This window comes from Coregonus lavaretus (genome assembly GCF_964263955.1).
Source record: "Coregonus lavaretus genome assembly, chromosome: 28".
NCBI classification, from domain to species: domain Eukaryota; kingdom Metazoa; phylum Chordata; class Actinopteri; order Salmoniformes; family Salmonidae; genus Coregonus; species Coregonus lavaretus.
The window spans coordinates 33486349-33509765 of NC_140015.1; the positions used below are offsets into that span (position 1 = coordinate 33486349).

At 45.5% G+C, this 23417-nt stretch overlaps 2 protein-coding genes across 4 annotated transcripts in view; one reads left to right on the forward strand and one right to left on the reverse strand.

The window, feature by feature from the left end:
* The window catches only part of LOC311103657 (zinc finger protein GLIS2-like), a 60187-nt gene extending 46037 nt beyond the window's left edge, over positions 1-14150 (forward strand). For 2 of the 3 annotated variants that reach the window (XM_084145269.1, XM_084145270.1), the window contains exons 2-7: positions 1683-1896; positions 2240-2385; positions 3720-3902; positions 6921-7054; positions 7356-7474; positions 7713-14150. In XM_084145269.1, the coding sequence (XP_084001395.1) occupies positions 1707-1896; positions 2240-2385; positions 3720-3902; positions 6921-7054; positions 7356-7474; positions 7713-8497 (1557 nt within the window). In that variant the 5' untranslated portion in view covers positions 1683-1706 and the 3' untranslated portion in view covers positions 8498-14150. Of the gene's footprint in view, positions 1-1534; positions 1897-2239; positions 2386-3719; positions 3903-6920; positions 7055-7355; positions 7475-7712 lie in introns of those variants that run through there. The other variant, XM_084145268.1, reaches the window with a different exon arrangement.
* A 5333-nt stretch (positions 14151-19483) lies between these two features.
* LOC311103233 (coronin-7-like) overlaps positions 19484-23417 on the reverse strand; it is a gene marked incomplete at its 3' end in the record, with an annotated part of 63201 nt that continues 59267 nt past the window's right edge. Inside the window, exons 25-28 of the mRNA XM_084144772.1 lie at positions 21005-21089; positions 20680-20816; positions 20114-20179; positions 19484-19588 (exon numbers count right to left, since the gene is read on the reverse strand). Coding sequence (XP_084000898.1) covers positions 19484-19588; positions 20114-20179; positions 20680-20816; positions 21005-21089 — 393 coding nt within the window. The remainder of the gene's footprint in view (positions 19589-20113; positions 20180-20679; positions 20817-21004; positions 21090-23417) is intronic.

Consider the following 23417-nt stretch of genomic DNA (forward strand, 5'->3'; position numbering starts at 1 on the left):
TGTCTATCAAACCTACAAGTCACTGGTGTGTCTATCAAACCTACAAGTCACTGGTGTGTCTATCAAACCTACAAGTCACTGGTGTGTCTATCAAACCTACAAGTCACTGGTGTGTCTATCAAACCTACAAGTCACTGGTGTGTCTATCAAACCTACAAGTCACTGGTGTGTCTATCAAACCTACAAGTCACTGGTGTGTCTATCAAACCTACAAGTTACTGGTGTGTCTATCAAACCTACAAGTTACTGGTGTGTCACTAGTGTTTTTAACTGGACCACATGGGTCAGTTGATGTGTTTTAGTATTAAGGGGCACTTGTTTTTGATCATTTTAGTGATATGAACCCTGTATATTCTTGAAGAATATCACTTCATGCCTCATGAGCTTGGGAGTCTGAGGTGTTAAGTTGCTGATTGGATGATAGTTGTGGGAAGGATGCCATGGCTGGAGCTACAGTCGCCACTAGTTAGTGGAGTTACATGGGGCAGGAGAGGGGTTCCCCAGAGGTGAGTTGACCAGACCCTGGAGGTGGGAGCAGGGTTCAGTGTGTTTAGTGGGACTGAGGGGTATGGGGGCTGTCGGTGTCAGGCTGTTTGTGTGTGTGTGTGTGTGTGTGTGTGTTAAGTGGAACTGAGTGGGGGCTGTTGGGCTGAGAGGGGGGTCATGCGGTGGGGCTGCAATGTCCATAGCGATTGGGAGGTGCTGACCAGGGGGACTAGAGGGCAGTGGCCGGAAGGAGGTGGGGGGTGGAGGGGTCAGAGTGAGCATCTGGATTGGATTGTAGACATTCCTGTGGAAGAGTGTGTGAGCAAAGGTCAAAGGAGGGAGGGGACACTGGGAGAAGTGTGTGTGGGGGGAGGGTGGACAGTGTGTGTTCGTTTGTGTGTGCATATGTGCATTGCTAGGAGGCAGGGTAAGGCAGTGTGGTTATGCAACATTCATGTGGTTGGATATTATAGGACAATTCAGAGAGTATGCCATATGTACTCCTCTAACCCGTCCCTGTATTAAACAGAGCCATTGCCTTGCCTAACCAAACCTTCACTGACTCGCTCTGTTCATTGGTCAATCACATTATTACAAGTTGTTAAAAACACTGAATTACTTTGCTTTTACAATATAAATAATTGGCATTGACTATACCGATCACATAGCGGTAATATTATATGAAATAAGTGTATTTGATATTAAAACCCACGTTCACTATCTCTGTGTGCAGGTCGGAAGTCTGTGGGAATAGAGCCATTGCACTCTCTCCAAGTATGATTGGCTGAATACTAGGGCTGGGAATTTCCAGGGACCTCAGGATACAATATTATCATGATACTTTGGTGTCGATACAATATGTATTGCGATTCGGTACTGGAATTTTATTGTGATTCGATGTTCCATATTGCTCACTATGTCTGCTGCAGAGAGACAAGAGGCATCAGTCAGGGAAATAAAAGTGCTGAAAACCAATTGGCTCCCTATTTAAAAAGAAGACGGAGAACAAGCTATGAAGGAGTTTTGATGCAGGCAGGTACAGCCACCTAGCGCAAAAATAATGTTGCGATATTGTCAAAACAATACGATATGATACATTATCAAAAATAATATCCCAATATGGAACTCTATAGATTTTTTCCACCATCACTATTGAATACCTAACCATGTCCTTCTCTGATTGGTTGTCTGTGCAGGTGGGAGGTCCGTGGGCTGCAGCCATGCTGTCCCTGGACGAGCCATTGGACCTAATGCTCCCCCGAGGGTGTGTCAACGGGCGGGACAGGGGTGCACGGTCGCCCCCCACCCTCACCCTCTCTCCGATACCCTCCAAGCGCGCCCGGCAGCTCCGCATGGCTGATGATGGCACAGCCGTCATAGTGCCCGCCTCCCCGGCCTCGCCGCACACAGGTGGGTGACAACACACCCACCCCCACACACACACACACACACACACACACACAGGTGGGTGACACTGCGCACACACACAGAGGTGGGTAACACTGGGGCTCAACAGCAGTACAAATTCCCATATTCTGTTCATCGCTGACATGGCATTAGATAGGACAAACTAACAACACAAAAGCTGACCTCATACTTGAACAAGTTGTTATGAACACAAAGAGAAGAGTGGGTGAACCCATAGCTGTAACAGACTGCCAATCAATCCCTCTAACCAGATCACACACCCACAGGTGTTAGGTACTCTGACCGACCGATCTGACAGAGTCTGACCCCCCTCCCACTTCCACAGGTGTGCCGGTGGTCTCCCAAGAGAAGCCAGAGACACCCCCCACCCCCCCGGCCGTGGACCTCAGTACGTCCCCCTCCTCCCGCCACACCTCCAGCTCCCCAGAGATGACCAACGGAAACGGGGTCTCCCACCGCATCATTGCAGGGGTGAGTAGAAACCATCTGACAGTACGGACACTTCTGAATTGTCCCGTTCCAGTGTGAGAGAGGGGGGGGGTGGACACAGGAGGATAGAGAGGAGGAGGAGGAAGAGGAAGAAGCAGAGAGAGAGAGATGCTTCCCCGCCAATCCCAGCTGTATCTGTTAGAACTAATACCCTGTCACACTGTCCTCTCCCCAGTAGATTAGCTTTCATGAGAAAAGGCGAGGAGGCACGACACCAATGAGTCAGGAACACAGCGAGAACAAGAGGGCTCACACACACTATAAACTACATCTCAGAGAGAGAGAGAGAGAGAGAGAGAGAGAGAGAGAACTGCAACTGGACCACAGGCTCCAGCTATGTCAAAAATGTGTATGTGACAAATCTTATAAAATGACACCAATTCCCGGCACTCAGCTATGCTTCTGCATTCATCAGTGTGTATGTGTGCGTGCGCTTGTGTCTATGTTTTGGCAGTTGTATGTGTCTATGTTTTGGCAGTTGTGTGTGTGTGTGTGTGTGTGTGTGCATGCATTTATGTATATGTGTGTGCACGGTTGTATGAGTGTGTGTGTGCCCATGTTTGTGGGAGTGCTTGTCTGGGACTTACAGGGAGGCAGAATGGCCACTCCAGCAGCTCTCATTACAATTGGGAGCGAATTGAATTAGGCGGCGTGAGGTCTGCATGGCTGTACCTCGCTGTAAATCTGATTATACACACACACACACACACACACACACACACACACACACAATGCCTGAGGCCACTGAGTGCAAGTAACACACAGAGAGAGAGAGAGAGAGAGAGAGAGAGACAGAGCGACAGCTTGTTATACAGAACACAGGACACATGTGTTTGATAAAAAGTGCCCCCCCCCCCCTTAAAAAGTGTCACACTTCCCTTATGTGAAGTGTGACAGGGGTGTTAGGAGCTGCTCTGTGCCCCTAATGTTGCCTGTGTGCTGCTGGCACTAACCAGGCTGAGTCAGAGGACACGGCCCGGGATAGAAGGCTCTCATTACAGACCAAGGGTCCATCCAGTCACAGCACCACTGTTGGATTTTATAATGACTTAAGCCAAATATGAATGTTCTCACCACAGAGTGGAAGGAGAGGGACAGGAGAAGGAGATGGACAGGAGATGGAGAGGGACAGGAGAAGGAGAGGGACAGGAAAAGGAGAGGGAGAGGGAAAGAGAGAAAATGGTGAAAAGAATGGGAGCAGAAAAGAATGGGAGCAGATGTTGTTCTGTGGGGCTGCTGACTGAGTGTAGTAGAGGGAACAGACAGACATTCTAACCTCTAATCCTCCTCTTCCTCCTCTTCCTCCTCTCTCTCAGGACTCAGCTCACATCCGTTACGTGGAGAGCAGAGCCTCCTCGCAGGCCTTCCAGTTCTTCGTGCCGATTGGTGCTGGGGCCGGACTCCACCTGCCGTCATCCATGTTCATTGGCCAGCCCAACGACAAGCGGGCCTCTCCCGATCTCTCAGCAGACGAACAGCTGGCCTGTCGCTGGAGGAAGGTGAGACACAGGAGTGATACAACAGGGGAAACATTTTAGCCTGGGCCCAGATCGGTTTGTGTTGTCTTGCCAACTGCTATGTAATCGTCATTGTTGAGTTGGCAAGCCAGCACAAACAGATCTGGGACCAGGCTAGAACCAGTTTTGCTCTGTAGCCAGGTGTTACCATGACTAGACACTACAAAGTTAATTGTTTTAACATTTGGCAATGACAGTGGTGGATGTTAAACCTTCTCTTTATTTAACCAGGTAAGCCAGTTGAGAACAAGTTCTCATTTACAACTGCGACCTGGCCAAGATAAAGCAAAGCAGTGAGATAAAACAACACAGAGTTACATATGGAATAAACAAAACGTACAGTCAATAACACAATAGAAAATATACACTGCTCAAAAAAATAAAGGGAACACTTAAACAACACATCCTAGATCTGAATGAATGAAATAATCTTATTAAATACTTTTTCCTTTACATAGTTGAATGTGCTGACAACAAAATCACACAAAAATTATCAATGGAAATCAAATGTATCAACCCATAGAGGTCTGGATTTGGAGTCACCCTCAAACTTAAAGTGGAAAACCACACTACAGGCTGATCCAACTTTGATGTAATGTCCTTAAAACAAGTCAAAATGAGGCTCAGTAGTGTGTGTGGCCTCCACGTGCCTGTATGACCTCCCTACAACGCCTGGGCATGCTCCTGATGAGGTGGCGGATGGTCTCCTGAGGGATCTCCTCCCAGACCTGGACTAAAGCATCCGCCAACTCCTGGACAATCTGTGGTGCAACGTGGCGTTGGTGGATGGAGCGAGACATGATGTCCCAGATGTGCTCAATTGGATTCAGGTCTGGGGAACGGGCGGGCCAGTCCATAGCATCAATGCCTTCCTCTTGCAGGAACTGCTGACACACTCCAGCCACATGAGGTCTAGCATTGTCTTGCATCAGGAGGAACCCAGGGCCAACCGCACCAGCATATGGTCTCACAAGGGGTCTGAGGATCTCATCTCGGTAGCTAATGGCAGTCAGGCTACCTCTGGCGAGCACATGGAGGGCTGTGCGGCCCCCCAAAGAAATGCCACCCCACACCATGACTGACCCACCGCCAAACCGGTCATGCTGGAGGATGTTGCAGGCAGCAGAACGTTCTCCACGGCGTCTCCAGACTCTGTCACGTCTGTCACATGTGCTCAGTGTGAACCTGCTTTCATCTGTGAAGAGCACAGGGCGCAAGTGGCGAATTTGCCAATCTTGGTGTTCTCTGGCAAATGCCAAACGTCCTGCACGGTGTTGGGCCGTAAGCACAACCCCCACCTGTGGACGTCGGGCCCTCATACAACCCTCATGGAGTCTGTTTCTGACCGTTTGAGCAGACACATGCACATTTGTGGCCTGCTGGAGGTCATTTTGCAGGGCTCTGGCAGTGCTCCTCCTGCTCCTCCTTGCACAAAGGCGGAGGTAGCGGTCCTGCTGCTGGGTTGTTGCCCTCCTACGGCCTCCTCCACATCTCCTGATGTACTGGCCTGTCTCCTGGTAGCGCCTCCATGCTCTGGACACTACGCTGACAGACACAGCAAACCTTCTTGCCACAGCTCGCATTGATGTGCCATCCTGGATGAGCTGCACTACCTGAGCCACTTGTGTGGGTTGTAGACTCCGTCTCATGCTACCACTAGAGTGAAAGCACCGCCAGCATTCAAAAGTGACCAAAACATCAGCCAGGAAGCATAGGAACTGAGAAGTGGTCTGTGGTCACCACCTGCAGAACCACTTCTTTATTGGGGGTGTCTTGCTAATTGCCTATAATTTCCACCTTTTGTCTATTCCATTTGCACAACAGCAGTCAGTGTTGCTTCCTAAGTGGACAGTTTGATTTCACAGAAGTGTGATTGACTTGGAGTTACATTGTGTTGTTTAAGTGTTCCCTTTATTTTTTTGAGCAGTGTATATACAGTGTGTGCAAATGGGGATGAGGTAGTTGGGTGGGCTAATTACAGATGGGCTGTGTACAGGTACAGTGATCGGTAAGCTGCTCTGACAACTGATGCTTAAAGTTAATGAGGGAGATAAGTGTCTCCAGCTTCAGAGATTTTTGTAGTTCGTTCCAGTCATTTGCAGCAGAGAACTGGAAGGAATGGCGGCCAATGGAGGTGTTGCCTTTGGGGATGAACAGTGAGATATACCTGCTGGAGCGCATACTACGGGTGGGTGTTGCTATGGTGACAAGTGAGCTAAGATAAGACGGGGATTTGCCTAGAAGTGATTTATAGATGACCTGGAGCCAGTGGGTTTGGCGACGAATATGTAGTGAGCGCCAGCCAATGAGAGCGTACAGGTCACAATGGTGGGTAGTATATGGGGCTTTGGTGACAAAACGGATGGCACTGTGATAGACTACATCCAATTTGCTGAGTTGAGTGTTGGAAGCTATTTTGTAAATGACATCGCCGAAGTCAAGGATCGGTAGGATAGTCAGTTTTATGAGGGCATGTTTAGCAGCATGAGTGAAGGAGGCTTTGTTGCGAAACAGGAAGCCGATTCTAGATTTAACTTTGGATTGGAGATGCTTAATGTGAGTCTGGAAGGAGAGTTTACGGTCTAACCAGACACCTAGGTATTTGTAGTTGTCCACATACTCTAGGTCAGACCCGTCGAGAGTAGTGATTCTAGTCGGGCGGGCGGGTGTAAGCAGCGTTCGATTGAAGAGCATGCATTTAGTTTTACTAGTGTTTAAGAGCAGTTGGAGGCCACGGAAGGAGTGTTGTATGACATTGAAGCTCATTTGGAGGTTTGTTAACACAGTGTCCAATGAAGGGCCAGATGTATACAAAATGGTGTCGTCTGCGTAGAGGTGGATCTGAGAGTCACCAGCAGCAAGAGCGACATCATTGATATACACAGAGAATAGAGTCGGCCCGAGAATTGAACCCTGTGGCACCCCCATAGAGACTGCCAGAGGTCCAGACAACAGGCCCTCCGATTTGACACATTGAACTCTGTCTTCCACCATCCCCAGTGCCATCTTCTCTTTGACTCCCTGCAAGACCTCGTGGACCATGTCAACGACTTCCATGTCAAACCTGAAAAGGATTCTGGCTACTGCTGCCACTGGGATGGCTGCGCTCGCAAAGGGCGGGGCTTCAACGCTAGGTGAGCTTTAACTCAGATCATGACTAAGATGATTGTGTGAGATGATTAGCTAACCACTTGAATGGGTCGAACATAAGGCATTTATAACTCCTTCATGAAACCGGTCATAACACCTCTATGAGTGTGCCATATCATTCAAAACTACCTTCGTAACTGTTCATAAAAATGTTATGAATGCCTTGTACCCATTCAAGTACATTGTTACATATGGGTATGCGTGTGTATCTGTTATTATACTCAAGTGTGTGTGTGTGTGTGTGTGTGTGTGTGTGTGTGTGTGTGTGTGTGTGTGTGTGTGCAGGTACAAGATGCTTATCCATATCCGTACCCACACCAATGAGAAGCCTCACCGTTGCCCCACCTGCAACAAGAGCTTCTCTCGCCTGGAGAACCTCAAGATACACAACCGCTCACACACAGGTTGGTCAGACACTCAGACAGACAGACAGACACACAGACAGACAAGACAGAGAGACACAGACAGACAGACACACATAGACAGATCAGTACAAAATATTGAAAAGATGCACTCACTGTAAAGTCACACATTCTCTTGTCTGCTGTATACACTTGAAAGCATTCATGCAATCTCTAACGCTAAAATAACGAATAAAGTTTATTGAATTGAATAACTTACCTGTATGTCTTTTCTCCTCAGGTGAGAAGCCCTACATCTGTCCATACGAGGGCTGCAGCAAGCGCTACTCCAACTCCAGCGACCGCTTCAAGCACACACGCACCCACTACGTGGACAAGCCCTACTACTGCAAGATGGCCGGCTGCCTGAAGCGCTACACAGACCCCAGCTCCCTCCGTAAGCACATCAAGGCCCACGGCCACTCTGTAGCCCAGGAGCAAGGCTCTCCGGGCGGGCTGGGCTCCCTGCTCAAGGGGGGTCCCCTGGGGGTGGGGATGGGTGGAGGAGGGGGGAAGCTGGGGGAGTCGGAGCTGAGCTACATCAGTGGGGCCCATATCATCATCCCCAGCGCCGCTGCCGCTCTCCTGGGGGGCCACGCTCTGCAGGGCCTGGGGGGCTCCATCCCTCTATCCCCCCTCGGCCCCCGGCCCCTGGACCTGAGCATGCTGGGGGGGTGCCCCAGCTCCCCTTGCACCACCTCCATCCTGTCCTTCAATGGTTCTCCTCTGAGCTTGGCCACCAAGTCATCCCTGGGGCTCTCCCCGGCCTTCCCCTCCTCGGCCCTTGGGCTGGGGCCCACCATGGTCCCCGTGTCCCTAGGAGGATCTATGGGGTCGTCCACCTCGGAGCGCAGGGCCCACCACCACGGGCGTCACTGCAAGGGAAAAATTGGGGGGGAGGAGGGGGAGGACGAGCTCCACCGTGGGGGGGTGCTGAACCTCTCCACGGGGGCCTCCCACGACCCCCTGTCCTGGGTGGTCATCCCCTCTGGCACGGTTGTGCTCAAGCCAGCTGTGGTCAACTAACACACACATTCCAGAGGAGCTCAGGGGGTGGGGGGGGGTAGAAAGAAAATTGACAGGTGAAAAGAAAGAAAGGCAACTTAAACTAAACAACAAAATCCACACCTCAGTTTGTGAATTGGCTCTGACAAACAAATATAATTCATAAGAGAAACGTAAACTGAGGTATCTGGCAGGCTATCTTTGCATTTGTCTAGCATATTCTGGGACCAACAACAACTCAGAAATATATTTCAATCGTGTAATTTTGTATTATTTCACAAGGCTTGAAAAAAAATGCAACAGCGGCCTCCTCACCTCTTCACCTCATTCTCTGTCTCTTGTCTTATGTCTCTCACTTACTTACATTTCCTTTGTTTATGGACAGGCTCCATTGAAACGACAGTCTTCTAATGCTCTGTGTCCTTGCTCAAGCTCCACCTCATGTGTATGTATTTATAATGTTCATGTTGACAGTGTGAACTGCGGCCTAGCAGTGAGGTAGACACACAAATGAAACAGTAGGACGCGCTCGCTGCTAGGCTAGCAACACACAGTACGTCCCCATTCCGCTGCTTTAAAGGCTACATAAACTACTTCGTACAAAGTGCTGTGAACACAATTGGACAAACTTCCTGTTTTATCGGAAGTGAAGTCAAACTGATTTAGAAGGGGATTACGGATTAATTGAATGCGGGTCATTGACTGCACCTCCCTACTTTAAACAATAGGGCGGTGCTATTGGATATAGTGTATGGCAATCAGAATGCCATCCACAGGAGCACACGCATTATTGGATGATGTGTATGTCAATCAGAATGACACAACCCCCTTTGAGTCAGTACATAAACCCACAGCACTGATGGTGTCACCAGCTATAGTGTTGTAACCTCACAACTGCTGCTAACCTCTCAACAACTCTCCTCAAACGTAACCGAAACTAAACGTGAGCACTTTGATGACTATTTTTGACAATCTTTTCCCAATTCGGGGAGGGTGACCATCGTGGACAAGCCCTTTCCACAATGATATGTGACGGGCTTGTCGTTGCAGACTAAGGGTTTGTGTAAGGACACAGAGCAACTAAGGTCTTAGAAGGCAGACAACGGTGTTATATCACCCAGCAAATGACCAATATTATTCTTCTTCTTCTTCACGGTGACGTCTATGGCATAGGTGTTGTTTTGTACCCCCTAGTGGAAAGGTGAATCACTACGGCCAGTCAGCCTCCCAGTCTCATTCTACCAGTCCAATGTATTATTGTCCACAACACCTCTACTTCTAACTGACAAAGTGAGTTAAGTACTGAGTATGAAAGGCCCACTGTTTAAGTAACACACTGTGTTGTGGTACAGTATTTGAAGTGACCTGTCATAAAAACCAGCTGTGTAAAACAGGTGGTTGTCCAGTGAAGAGAACATTCAAAGCCTGACTTGAAGTCCTGAGTCCTTGTGGAGTTGGTTGTTGGTTGCTGTGTCCCGAGTTCAACAGTCCCACATTGTGCCAAAAAATATCCAGCCTTGAGGGCAGACTGGGTGCTGTGTATCCTGAACCACAGGGTGTGTGACACATTAATGCCTGATTTATACTATAGGGCTGACTCAAACCATACCATGATGGCTCGGATTTTCTTTTCACATTGTTCTGTTTAGCATGGTTCCAACATCATGGCGTAACCAGGCCAGCCAGCTACAGTTAGGCATGGTTTGGCCCTATAGTGTGAATCAGGCTTTACTGCTACATACAGCTGGACTGGTCAGAGAACCACAGCCACACTAGAAACTGCCTCACTTCACTTTTCCAAAGAAGTGGGGTTAATTCACTGACTTTTAGAACAACTTACTTATGTAAAAATCTGTATGGTTCGATTGATGCATTCAACATGCACCTATACCATACACACCAATGTATTTTTTACGTTTTACAAAACATGTTACTGCCAACTTGTACTTGTGACTCTCTGGAAACATTTTGTCTTTCTCTTTCCATCTTCACTAACTTGGTTTTCCCTTCATTTACACTCAGGCTTGAAAGGGCCACCTTTCTCTGTGGACTCTGGGGTCCTTCCACAAGCTTGCGTCGCAGAGATATGATGTATGTAGAATGTTGAGTGAACCCCGTTATGGGGGTATAGGAGGGGAGGTGAGAGGAAGAGAGGAGAGGAGGACAGGTGAGAGGAGCATCTTAACACAAGGAACATTCCCCTGAAGAGACAAATACCCCTCCACCTCTACTCACTCTCTCTCCATCTTTCTTTAAAGGTCTTACATTTCCATTTTTCATGTCCATAGTTTATTTTCCATGATGGTATGTCCATTGTTTTGAGAATAATCACAGTTATGGTTGTTTTTGTTAGTCATTTGTTTGTTCTTTTGTCATTGATGTTCAGACGAGACATTTTCTGATGTTGAAGTTGCTTTGTTTCATGTTTCTTGCGATGGCTGCTCTGTAACTCAGCTTTCTCCCTGGGCTGGCCTGGGCTGTGGAGGGGTGTGGATGGAGGGGCAGAAGGGAGGATGGTCCTTCCTGTCCTGAACAGGGTTGTGTTCATTAGGACATGCAACAGAAAACATTTTTTTTAAACGTTTTGCAATGGAAAAGTAGCGTTTCTGAGCATTGGACAAATCCAGATAGTCCCTTCCTTTTTCAGTGCGTTTGGTGCCTAATGAACACGACCCAGGTGAGTGGGGTCAGGGGATGTCCAATTTATTATAATAATAAGACATCATAATCCTCACTGACAATCACACAGTTATAGAAGAGGCCCTGTACAGATCCTCACTCTGTAGAGAGAGTACTCACTCCCTGAGTCCATCTATTGACAGGGTTTACCTCCAGACCCATACACTCCCTGAGTCCATCTATTGACAGGGTTTACCTCCAGACCCATACACTCCCTGAGTCCATCTATTGACAGGGTTTACCTCCAGACCCATACACTCTCTGAGTCCATCTATTGACAGGGTTTACCTCCAGACCCATACACTCTCTGAGTCCATCTATTGACAGGGTTTACCTCCAGACCCATACACTCTCTGAGTCCATCTATTGACAGGGTTTACCTCCAGACCCATACACTCTCTGAGTCCATCTATTGACAGGGTTTACCTCCAGACCCTTACAGTATGTTTATGGTCCTGTCAGAGTGACCATGTGGTCCAGTGGATGGAGATCTGTGGTCGTGGTGGTCTACAGGCCCATAGCTACACAGACTGGACACATTAATCAGTGTCCAATTTACACAGCGCCATCCAGAGGAGAGGATGAGTTCTGAACTTCTGATTGCAAACAGAGGGCATCTGTTAGGGATTGGGTTTAACAGACCTAGGGCTAGACTAGATGAAGGGTTTAACAGACCTAGGGCTAGACTAGATGAAGGGTTTAACAGACCTAGGGCTAGACTAGATGAAGGGTTTAACAGACCTAGGGCTAGACTAGATGAAGGGTTTAACAGACCTTGGGCTAGACCAGATGAAGGGTTTAACAGACCTTGGGCTAGACAAAGGGTTTAACAGACCTAGGTCTAGACTAGATGAAGGATTTAACAGACCTTGGGCTAGACTAGACGAAGGGTTTAACAGACCTTGGGCTAGACTAGACGAAGGGTTTAACAGACCTAGGTCTAGACTAGATGAAGAGATTCCCATGACAAAATTAACTGAGCAAACTGCAATCTGAACATCTAAAATGGTGGGTGGCCTGGAGAGAATGAGGGGGGGGGGTTGAGAGAGAGAGCGGGTGGGAGTTAATGGAGAAATGAATGAACAGGGTAGAGAGAGCGAGAGAGATGAAGGGAGAGGCACTTTGCCAGCGAACGAGGGCAGCCAGGTCTGTAGAGTGAGTGCCCCTCCATCTGCCCATCCCACCCTCACCAGGGCCTCTCGTCTCTGAAATCAGTGCCCGCCCCGTTCCTCTCTCTCTCTGCTCCCTGTCTGATGCTGCCAGCCAGCAGGGAAACTAGGTCACTGAACTCTGTCTGCCCTCTGTTTTTTTATATAAATTAAAGCCAAAAGGCTGAACTCTCTCACTCCCTCTATAGCCGGTCAGCGGTCACCACAAAGCTTTTCACCATAGGAGGGTTAGAGTAAAAAAACACAAACAGGCAGGCACACACACAAACAGGCACGCACGCAGACAGACAGACAGACAAAAACAATAAAGTATGCACACACAGTAAACAAACCCAAATATCCAGTATAATCCTCTCTGGCTAAATATGTTTGGGGTTTTTAAGGAGCGGGTCAAAATAAATAATGTTGTGCCGGAGGCTGCAGTGCTATCTCTGACAAGCCAAGGGAGGATTTGTGCTGGGCAGATTCACTGCATATTTATATTTCTGCCTCGGCCACTCTTAATCACTGCGATCACACACACGTGGAGAGTGCTGCACACATGGACACACACGCTATACCCTCCTCTTTGGTGGCCAGTATCGCCATCTCCCTCCAGGCAGGCATGGTAGAAGCCAACCACCTCTGTATCAGTGGACCAACCTCCAGTGTGATTTCAGAGTCAGATGATGTCATGAGTAACATGTGTTAAGTAGGCTAGGTTTCCCTGGCAACAGTGGAATCCTCAGACATGACTGTTCTCCCCAGCCCAATCCCCTCTGTCCTTTCATCCCTTCGTCTCTCTCTCCTCCTCTGTCTCTCTTGCTCATTGAAGCCAGAGAGAGAGAGAGGAGTGTTCTGGTAGCCTGGTCCCAGATCTGTTTGTTCAGTCTGGCCAATTCTTAATAATGACCATAGGAGTTGGCAAGACAGCACAAACAGATCTGGGACAAGGCTAGGGTTCTAGTCTGCTGGGTGGAGAAAGCTGAAATTGACACGGATCCTATTCTAGGTTCCACATATTTCAATATAAAAATAAGCTGTTTGAATCATTAACCCTTTGGGCACGTTCTGTCATGTAATGTTCTGCATTTTTTTGCCTCCCCAGGAGTGTTTATATTATAGGGGATATGCCAATTGCCAACAGTTGAACATGCAAAATGTATAAGACAATTCATTCTCAGTGGGTTGATACGGTTCTGTAATTTGCTTGTTTTGAGGACCAAGAGCACTAGCAATAACTTTAATGTTGGATTGAGGTTCTCTTTTTTAGAATGAACCCCTATCTGTCACAGTTGAAAAGAAGCGGTACTTTTTTCTTAAAGGGTTAAAAACAAAAAGCTAATTGATGCCAATGAATAATTAAGCTATAACGAGAGTCACAGTATGTGCTTAACACAGCAAAATTTGGGGCACTGAATTGTGATAGCTAGCAATATTAGTGCCACATACAAGGGAAGCCATTCATTGACTGAAGTGCCACAGCAGTGCACAAAGGGTTAATGTAAGACTAAGGCCACGAGAGGCCTGTATCCAATTTATTTTTTGCACATTTTTTGAGATATTTTAAATGTCAGTATTTTAAAACAATTTCCAAGTGCCTTTTATTATAGGTGAAAATATAGAAGATATAAAAGTATATGAAAAATGAAATATATATATGAATATATATTTTTTCCTGGCATCGTGTTCTCGAGGTTCTTGAACATGCTTAATTTTAGAGTTGTAAAAGTCTCTAATTGGTACAACATAGCTGTGTGCTTCTGTTTTAGAGGAATTTTATTATGATAATGTCAATGGAGAAAAAAAATGGAAAAAAAAGTTTAATAAAGTCACATTTGATACAATTTATTTGTCCTTTTTCGGTTACTACATCCGCAGTGCTGCATCACACACACCACATATTATTTTTTAAACACATCTAAATTGTATTGTAAGTGTTAAAAATGATTCCATAACAAGTAAAGTTTATAAGTGGCTTTTTAAAAGTGACTAGCTGTTGCCTCTGATGACACGCCCTCCAATGCTGAAGAGGTGCTCCACAACTGGAAAGGATGCTTCAACATGTAGGTACTCGGCAGCAATTCTGCTCAGTATTAGACAGGAACTGTTGTGTGTTTTCCGGAATTGCAGAGGATCAGCCATTGGGATCAGCAGTACCTGTGGGGTGAGGTACTCCAATCCCTGGCCTTGTGGCAAGTGTGCCCTCTATCCATCTCTATGGGTACTCCAAAATCGCTTTGTCGATTGGCTAACGGGCAAAGATGGTGGATAAGGCCGTTTACCTTTTTTTTATGGTCAGTTCCGGTAGACTTAATTGGGTGTGTCTCCCATAGAAACCAATGTAAGAGCAGCTGGGTCTGGTCAACAAGAGTTTCCCCAAACTCGGTCCTGGGGACCCCAAGGGGTGCGCGTTTTGGTTTTTGCTCTAGCACTACACAGCTGATTCAAATAATCAAAGCTTGATGATTCTTTGAATCAGCCATGTAGTGCTAGGGCAAAAACCAAAGCATGCACATCTTGGGGGACCGAGGACCTAGTTTGGGAAACACTCTTAGTTCATTGACTCTCATTAAACCATAATAACAAAAAATATAATAATAATAAACAGCGAGTGGGGTGTCTCGCTTCCTCTTCCATCTCTAGAGTCCTCTGGTGCATGGAATGACGTAGGTGGCTGTAACAATGTCAGATCCTTGCACACATCTGCGGCAACATTGACCCGTGTTAGGATGACATCCACGACATCAGCAAGGACACACTTGTTATGGATTCTTTCCCAGACAAGCAAGGGTCAAAACTAGCGTTGAATGGCGGGAACCCGGTTACCGAGATTTACCGGCCAAAACCACTCCTTTTTCCCGGGATAAATAACTGTGAGAAACCGGTAAATTATTTATATGAACAGCATGACGTGAAATGGAACTGTTAAATTATATGCGATGTCTAAATCTGGCATCTCTAAGGTCTTCTCGCTACTCTCTGCATGATCTGTCATCAACGCTCAGGGTGGGGACAGACAGCAAATCTCAGTATGGAGCGCAGTTCACAATGCATGTAGACCTATAATCTCATCATGGTAACTTTTTTTCTTGTGACAGGTAGGCCCTACATTTGCTGCACCATAGCCTATGCTACAGTAATATAAGGACCGAATGCGCGTCGAATTTACACATCTCCATCTGGCTTTCGGGGTCACCTTATTTTTTAATTGTAAAGATATATATTTATTAATTGCAGCTGCACAGTTTTAACACCGCCTATCACTCGAATATCGTTGCTTTAAATCAGTGCACGCGTAAGCAATCTCTCGCAGTCTTTCTCAATTCCATTCAAATTGCATCCAAAATAGATAATCCTGTTCAAGATTGATATAGGTATATATATAGATGTCCTAGCTTACCTCTTTCTGGTAGTACATTCAATTCAGTACTAGCCTTATATTTAGGTATTGAATGATGGGTTATGCATAATACGTTTCAAATTTATAGTCTCTGTCACTTGCGCAATACGCACGCACCTGTGCTCCGCTGGCCTCTCTCCTTTTAAAAAACGCTCCTTAGCTCTTGGAGTCTCATGTAGGAAAAGCTAGAGTAGAATAGCTTGCTGGACTTTGTTGTTGTTGCATTTCTTATACCAATAGACTATTCAAAGAGGGACGCAAGCTCTTGTTTACTGAATGTTAAATACAGCAGCCAATATAACTCACGGGTAGTTTGAAAGAAGAGCGAACTCGCGATGGCGGTAGGCTATAGCAGTTATTTATTCAGACCCATAACCATTCAATCTTCGTGAACAGAAGTGAAAGCCGTCTGCATCTAATTCTAGTCCTATATTATGCAAGCATGTCATTAGAATGATGACGATATGGACAACGAAACTTATTTCATTTAACTGTTGAAAGCGAGGAAGGAATGAAGCAACAATTGAGAGAGAAATTGGAGGTAGGCAATAACATTAGGGAAATATTATAATAGGTATATACAGTGGGGGAAAAAAGTATTTAGTCAGCCACCAATTGTGCAAGTTCTCCCACTTAAAAAGATGAGAGAGGCCTGTAATTTTCATCATAGGTACACCTCAACTATGACAGACAAATTGAGAAGAAAAAAAATCCAGAAAATCACATTGTAGGATTTTTAATGAATTTATTTGCAAATTATGGTGGAAAATAAGTATTTGGTCAATAACAAAAGTTACTCAATACTTTGTTATATACCCTTTGTTGGCAATGACACAGGTCAAACGTTTTCTGTAAGTCTTCACAAGGTTTTCACACACTGTTGATGGTATTTTGGCCCATTCCTCAATGCAGATCTCCTCTAGAGCAGTGATGTTTTGGGGCTGTCGCTGGGCAACACAGACTTTCAACTCCCTCCAAAGATTTTCTATGGGGTTGAGATCTGGAGACTGGCTAGGCCACTCCAGGACCTTGAAATGCTTCTTACGAAGCCACTCCTTCGTTGCCCGGGCGGTGTGTTTGGAATCATTGTCATGCTGAAAGACCCAGCCACGTTTCATCTTCAATGCCCTTGCTGATGGAAGGAGGTTTTCACTCAAAATCTCACGATACATGGCCCCATTCATTCTTTCCTTTACACGGATCAGTCGTCCTGGTCCCTTTGCAGAAAAACAGCCCCAAAGCATGATGTTTCCACCCCCATGCTTCACAGTAGGTATGGTGTTCTTTGGATGCAACTCAGCATTCTTTGTCCTCCAAACACGACGAGTTGAGTTTTTACCAAAAAGTTCTTTTTGGTTTCATCTGACCATATGACATTCTCCCAATCCTCTTCTGGATCATCCAAATGCACTCTAGCAATCTTCAGACGGGCCTGGACATGTACTGGCTTAAGCAGGGAGACACGTCTGGCACTGCAGGATTTGAGTCCCTGGCGGCGTAGTGTGTTACTGATGGTAGGCTTTGTTACTTTGGTCCCAGCTCTCTACAGGTCATTCACTAGGTCCCCCCGTGTGGTTCTGGGATTTTTGCTCACCGTTCTTGTGATCATTTTGACCCCACGGGGTGAGATCTTGTGTGGAGCCCCAGATCGAGGGAGATTATCAGTGGTCTTGTATGTCTTCCATTTCCTAATAATTGCTCCCACAGTTGATTTCTTCAAACCAAGCTGCTTACCTATTGCAGATTCAGTCTTCCCAGCCTGGTGCAGGTCTACAATTTTGTTTCTGGTGTCCTTTGACAGCTCTTTGGTCTTGGCCATAGTGGAGTTTGGAGTGTGACTGTTTGAGGTTGTGGACAGGTGTCTTTTATACTGATAACAAGTTCAAACAGGTGCCATTAATACAGGTAACGAGTGGAGGACAGAGGAGCCTCTTAAAGAAGAAGTTACAGGTCTGTGAGAGCCAGAAATCTTGCTTGTTTGTAGGTGACCAAATACTTATTTTCCACCATAATTTGCAAATAAATTCATTAAAAATCCTACAATGTGATTTTCAGGATTTTTTTTTCTCAATTTGTCTGTCATAGTTGACGTGTACCTATGATGAAAATTACAGGCCTCTCTCATCTTTATAAGTGGGAGATCTTGCACAATTGGTGGCTGACTAAATACTTTTTTCCCCTACTGTATGAGTCAGCCTACTAATTATAGAAATAAGCACTATTATATTTCAAAATGTTAATCAAATTCGCTAGCCTATACTTGTAATTTTGTAGGCCGCATGTGCTGCACCAGAATTGCATGTTCTCTCCCAACTTTATCATGATTTGAAGGAGGTGCATAATTTCAGTCCATATAATACAGTACAGTAATACAGTTCACACTCAAAAAGATTAGCCTACTGGAGCTTGTTTGATTTATTTACCCAAGAGAGCATAAAGCTAGCTACATCTATGGGCTTTCGTGCATAATGTGCAATAGCCTATCATACAGTCTATGTATTGGATAACGACACAATCATTTGGGCTTTTTTGGGCTTGGGCTCATAAAATGTCTAATGTAGGGCTCATAAAATGTATTTAATGTATGATTCATCAGTCTCAGGTAGCATCAGGCTTGAATTTTCGATCAAATCACTAATCAAATCCAGATATAGGCCTATTTATATGCTTTATATGCTTTTGAATTACACTTCCGGTTTTGGAGGGAAATACCGCATTACCCGGGAGAAACGTGATTTATTCTCGGGATGGAACGTTTGTAAAATACTGGGAAAATATTAAACCCTAGTCAAAACACAAGTACTAGTACATACATATACATTCTTCCAATATCAATTAGGAACACACCATTGAAATTAGCTTAAGCAGGGGTGTACTCACAAGGAATGAAACGGGGAGGGACAAACTGCATTTGTCCAATAGAAATTCTTGTTTTCGTTGCATAACGTTTTCCGTTTGGAGTAACCGGTTTCTGTTGTAAAACGTTTTGGACTAATGATCACACCCCAGGTATTTTATATAGCTGATCAATCAGGTTGCTTGATTGAGGACAGGTGAGGTCAATCATCTCATTAACCAGTGACTCCTTCTCTACTGGAATGTGATTGGAGCCATCACAAAAACACATACCAGCCAACCTCCTAATAATGGGCGGCTAAATGTTAACCTAATTCGGTTAACAAGCTTCCTGAATGAATCAATGGCTGGGTATTTTTGGGGTGTATCTCAACTCTAAAGTGGCTAATGGCTACCCCTACTTTCCTCCCTCAACCCATGTAGCAACAGTAGCTAATAGAACAATTTATTATAATTATTGTGTTACAGAAGTTTATTTTGCTTTATAGTTGGAGTTAACCGTTTTTTGGTTACACAGGATGGCTCTCGACTCCAAGTAACAAGATCTGCTCAATTCTTCCATTCTGGAGACTTACACTACTGTGACAAACCACACGGTGGCATCATTGTGATGTAGATGTGACATCATGAATGAGCATTTGTTGCATTTTCAAATACTAATGTATATGACCCAGGTCTGATCTAGGTAATTCACAGGTTCTGTTCATTAGAGCACACTGCGGAAAATGAAAATTAGTGTTTCTTATTGGCCAATTCCAGGTATAGACCTCTCCGATTCAATCCAGTTTCTTCCGTTTGGTGCCTAATGAACACGACCCTGATCTCGTACAGAGTCATACACACAGAGACATGGGTTGAGAAAAGGATAAGGCTTTTATTGAGGGTATAATTTACAGTGGGTGGGGTAGGGAGGGGGACGGTTCATGTTTCTGGAGTCTGTTGCTTCTGTTCTGGTGGGGGCTTGGGTTTACTGTCCTGTGTCTGAATAGAGAGCTCCTCATCTAGACGCTCCTTTGCTCGCACCACCTTTAAATATACACAGGGACAGACATGGACACACACACAAGCAGACAGACAGGACACACACAATTACTTGAGCAAAATCCTTAGCAGTGCACCTCAATATATGGCAAATCATATTGATCTACTATCCTGTTATCATAATGATGCATTGACATTGTAAATATGAATTTAGGCTCGCACTGGATCTTGCATGTGGTATCCTAATATAAGCAATAAGGCATGATCATGATTATTATGACAGGGCACATTCTCAGACCTGTAGTGGCTATCCAATATTATTAGCCTCATTTCAGTTATCAGGACAGCCCTGTGCAAGGCTCTGTGCAAGCCTTAATAGCACCGAAGAGGTATGAAACCCAAGACTCAACTTGCCATTACTTCCTGTAAATACCTCAAGGAGGTGGTCTGAGTCTTCATAGCAGTTGTTACAGGAAGGAAGCAATTGACTGTTGAGTCTCTTGGTTTCAAACCTCTCTGGCACTAGTAAGCACTGGCTCGCGATACTGGAAATGAAACAATGAACCTCACCTTGGACTGTAGATAGAAGGAGCCGCCCACTGCCTTGTCGTTGACTTTAAAAAGGTGTTCATAGTTCTGTTGACAAAGTAAAGCAGGTCAGTCATGAACAGGTTGGCCCCACCAATGGCGTAATAAGTAAATACATTTATAATCAAATACACACTTCAAAAATTCAAGAAATTGTGCCAATTGAGTTTAGTCCAAAGGGGTTTCAAGGGAGGACAAAACTTGTCCGTCTTGCATGTAGGCCACATGAAGGAACTTCCTGTCTTCTAAGGAGGACATTTGAGAGTGTGGCCCTGTCCAGAAAACCCCCTAGCCCGGGCCCTACCCCATAGACACTTGTGTAAATATCACTGGATCGGGATGAACAATATGCAACATCTCCTCCTAGCCTATTAGGGGACAAGATGGAGGTACCGGTACATTGTTTATACCCATCCAATCATCTATGCGTCGTGAAGTTCCTAGGGGAAGGGGCTAGGGCAGGGACTGTGTTCTCTGGGTGTCGTCTTCAATGTACTTTTAAGTGTGTGCGTGTGTGTATGAGTGTGTGTGTGTGTGTGTGTAAACACCTTATGGAGCTCCTCAGGGGTGAGCGTGGAGATATTGAGGATCTGCTGGGCCTCCTGTAACGTCATCCCAGTGATACTAGAGGCTGCTGCAGACTGCTGGCCGGCACGCCCCCTGGCCTCCGCTGCAGCTTGACTTGCTGCAGACAGAGACAGAAGAGACAGGGTTGGTCGCCTTCTCAGCTAACGAAAATAGCCAACTTATGCAACAGAGTCTGTTTCTCTCTCAGAGAGAGAAAGAGACTTAATTGCCCTAAATGAGACATGTTTCCACAGTCCATTTTACATTGAAATACCATATAAAAGCATTGTTGAGTGAGGAACATACCTGCATATTCTTGCCGTAACGCACGCGCAAACGCCCGTCCTACCACCTGCGCCCCCATGACAATGATCTGTGCAAGATATCTGGCCTACGCAGAGACAAGAGATTGTTAGCTACACTTTATGTCAACAGAACGCAACAGTCTGGTTTGGCTCAAGAAGGCCTAGTCTTGCGACAGATTACAGCTCATAATGAATGAATGGCAACAGCAATGCAAACAAAACCCACATCTCCCCCTTGGCTCACATTAGACCTGGTTAGTTTCAAACAACATTGTGAACCTGCCATAGCCATACTGTTAGGACAGTATTTCAGAGCGCAGGCAAAGGTAGAGTGGGTTTGATGCACGCTCAGTGACTGTGCAGTAGGCGCAGTGCGGATGAGCACGTCATTAACTACACTGAACAAAAATATAAACGCAACATGCAATAATTTCAAAGATTTTACTGAGTTACATTTCATATAAGGAAATCAGTCAATTGAATATAATTCATTAGGCCCTAATCTATGGATTTCACATGACTGTTGGTCACAGATACCTTTAAAAAAAGTAGGGGCGTGGATCAGAAAACCACAGTCAGTATCTGGTGTGACCACCATTTGCCTCATGCAACGCTTGTTGTCCCACTCCTACTCAATGACTGTGCAAAGTTGCTGGATATTAGCGGGAACTGGAACACGCTGTCGTACACGTCGATCCCAAGCATGCTCAATGGGTGGTGACATGTCTGGTGAGTATGCAGGCCATGGAAGAACTGGGACATTTTCAGCTTCCAGGAATTGTGTACAGATCCTTGCAACCGTGCATTGTCATTCTAAAACATGAGGTGATGGCGGCAGATGAATGGCACGACAATGTACCTCAGGATCTCGTCACGGTATCTCTGTGCATTTAAATTGCCATCGATAAAATGCAATTGTGTTCGTTGTCCGTAGCTTATGCATGCCCATACCATAACCCTACCACCACGGGGCACTCTGTTCACAACGTTGACATCAGCAAACCGCTCGCCCACACGACGCCATATACATGAGGGGTTGGACATACTGTGAGGTCGGTTGGACATTGTTAAATTAATTTGTATTTTAAGAATAATGACTAAAGGATTTCACCCCAAATACAGTATAAATGTGTAAACTGTGTTAGAATTATCAACCCACTAACAGAGGGGGGCGGGACTAAACATTCCAGGGTGAAGGAGAAGGTGGAAACTGTTTAAGAAAGCCTCCTAAAGGTGGGCGGAGCAAAGTGCCTTTGTGTGTCAAGAGGTATAAAACAGGAGGGTATGGGTTTTGGCGCCAGAGCTCTCCATGAATAAAAATACAGATCATTCTTGCTGGTTGTGGACCTTGAATCATTTATGATTAAAACCAGAGCCTTACAACCTCTGGTAATGATTCAAGCTTAGGTTGAATTAGAGATAGAAATTCTCTTAACAGACACACTGCCAAATTCTCTATAACGACGTTGGAGCCAATTTATGGTAGCGAAATGAACATTCAATTCTCTGGCAACAGCTCTGGTGGACATTCCTGCAGTCAGCATGCCAATTGCACGCTCCCTCAAAACATGAGACATCTGTGGTATTGTGTTGTGTGACAAAACTGCACATTTTAGAGTGGCCTTCTACTGTCCCAACCCAAAGTGCACCTGTGTAATGATCATGCTGTTTAATCAGCTTCTTGATAAGCCACACTGGTCAGGTGGATGGATTATCTTGGCGAAGGAAAAATGCTCACTAACAGGGATGTAAACAAATGTATGCACAACATTTTAGAGAAACAACATTTTAGTGCGTATGGAACATTTCTGGGATCTTTTATTTCAGCTCATGAAACATGGGACCAACACTTTTTTTTGAGTTTATATTTTTGTTCAGTGTAGTAAGCTCGCTTAATAAAGCAACAATATGAGCTAGCGTCCTAGCTAAAGATAGAAGACATATCAAGGAGTCATTACGGTTACATAAGCTAAATTAGACAGCCAAGATTGGCAAGGTGTGCGGGCTATGGCAAGAGAAGCATGCAGCGTTTCTCCTTCACAGCTTCCCTAAACATGACACAGCAATCCATATGGTTTCAAAAGACAAAAATATCTCACCATTGCTTTTCTCCGACTATTTACAGTACAGTACAAGATAAGACGCTGGAGGAGCACGGCGTTTTCACATGTACCACCATCAAGGTCGCAGTTGGTTCAAAGTTCAAGGGCCAAACTCGGAAGAAAGATATTCGAGCTTGATGAAGATCCACATGTCGGCGCTTTCACTGTATGAAAATACTGCTCTCTAGTGGATGGATGTTTAAACTGCACCCATTTTCATTGTGCAGCCTTCATCATCATTTTACATTTACGTCATTTAGCAGACGCTCTTATCCAGAGCGACTTACAAATTGGTGCATTCAACTTATGATA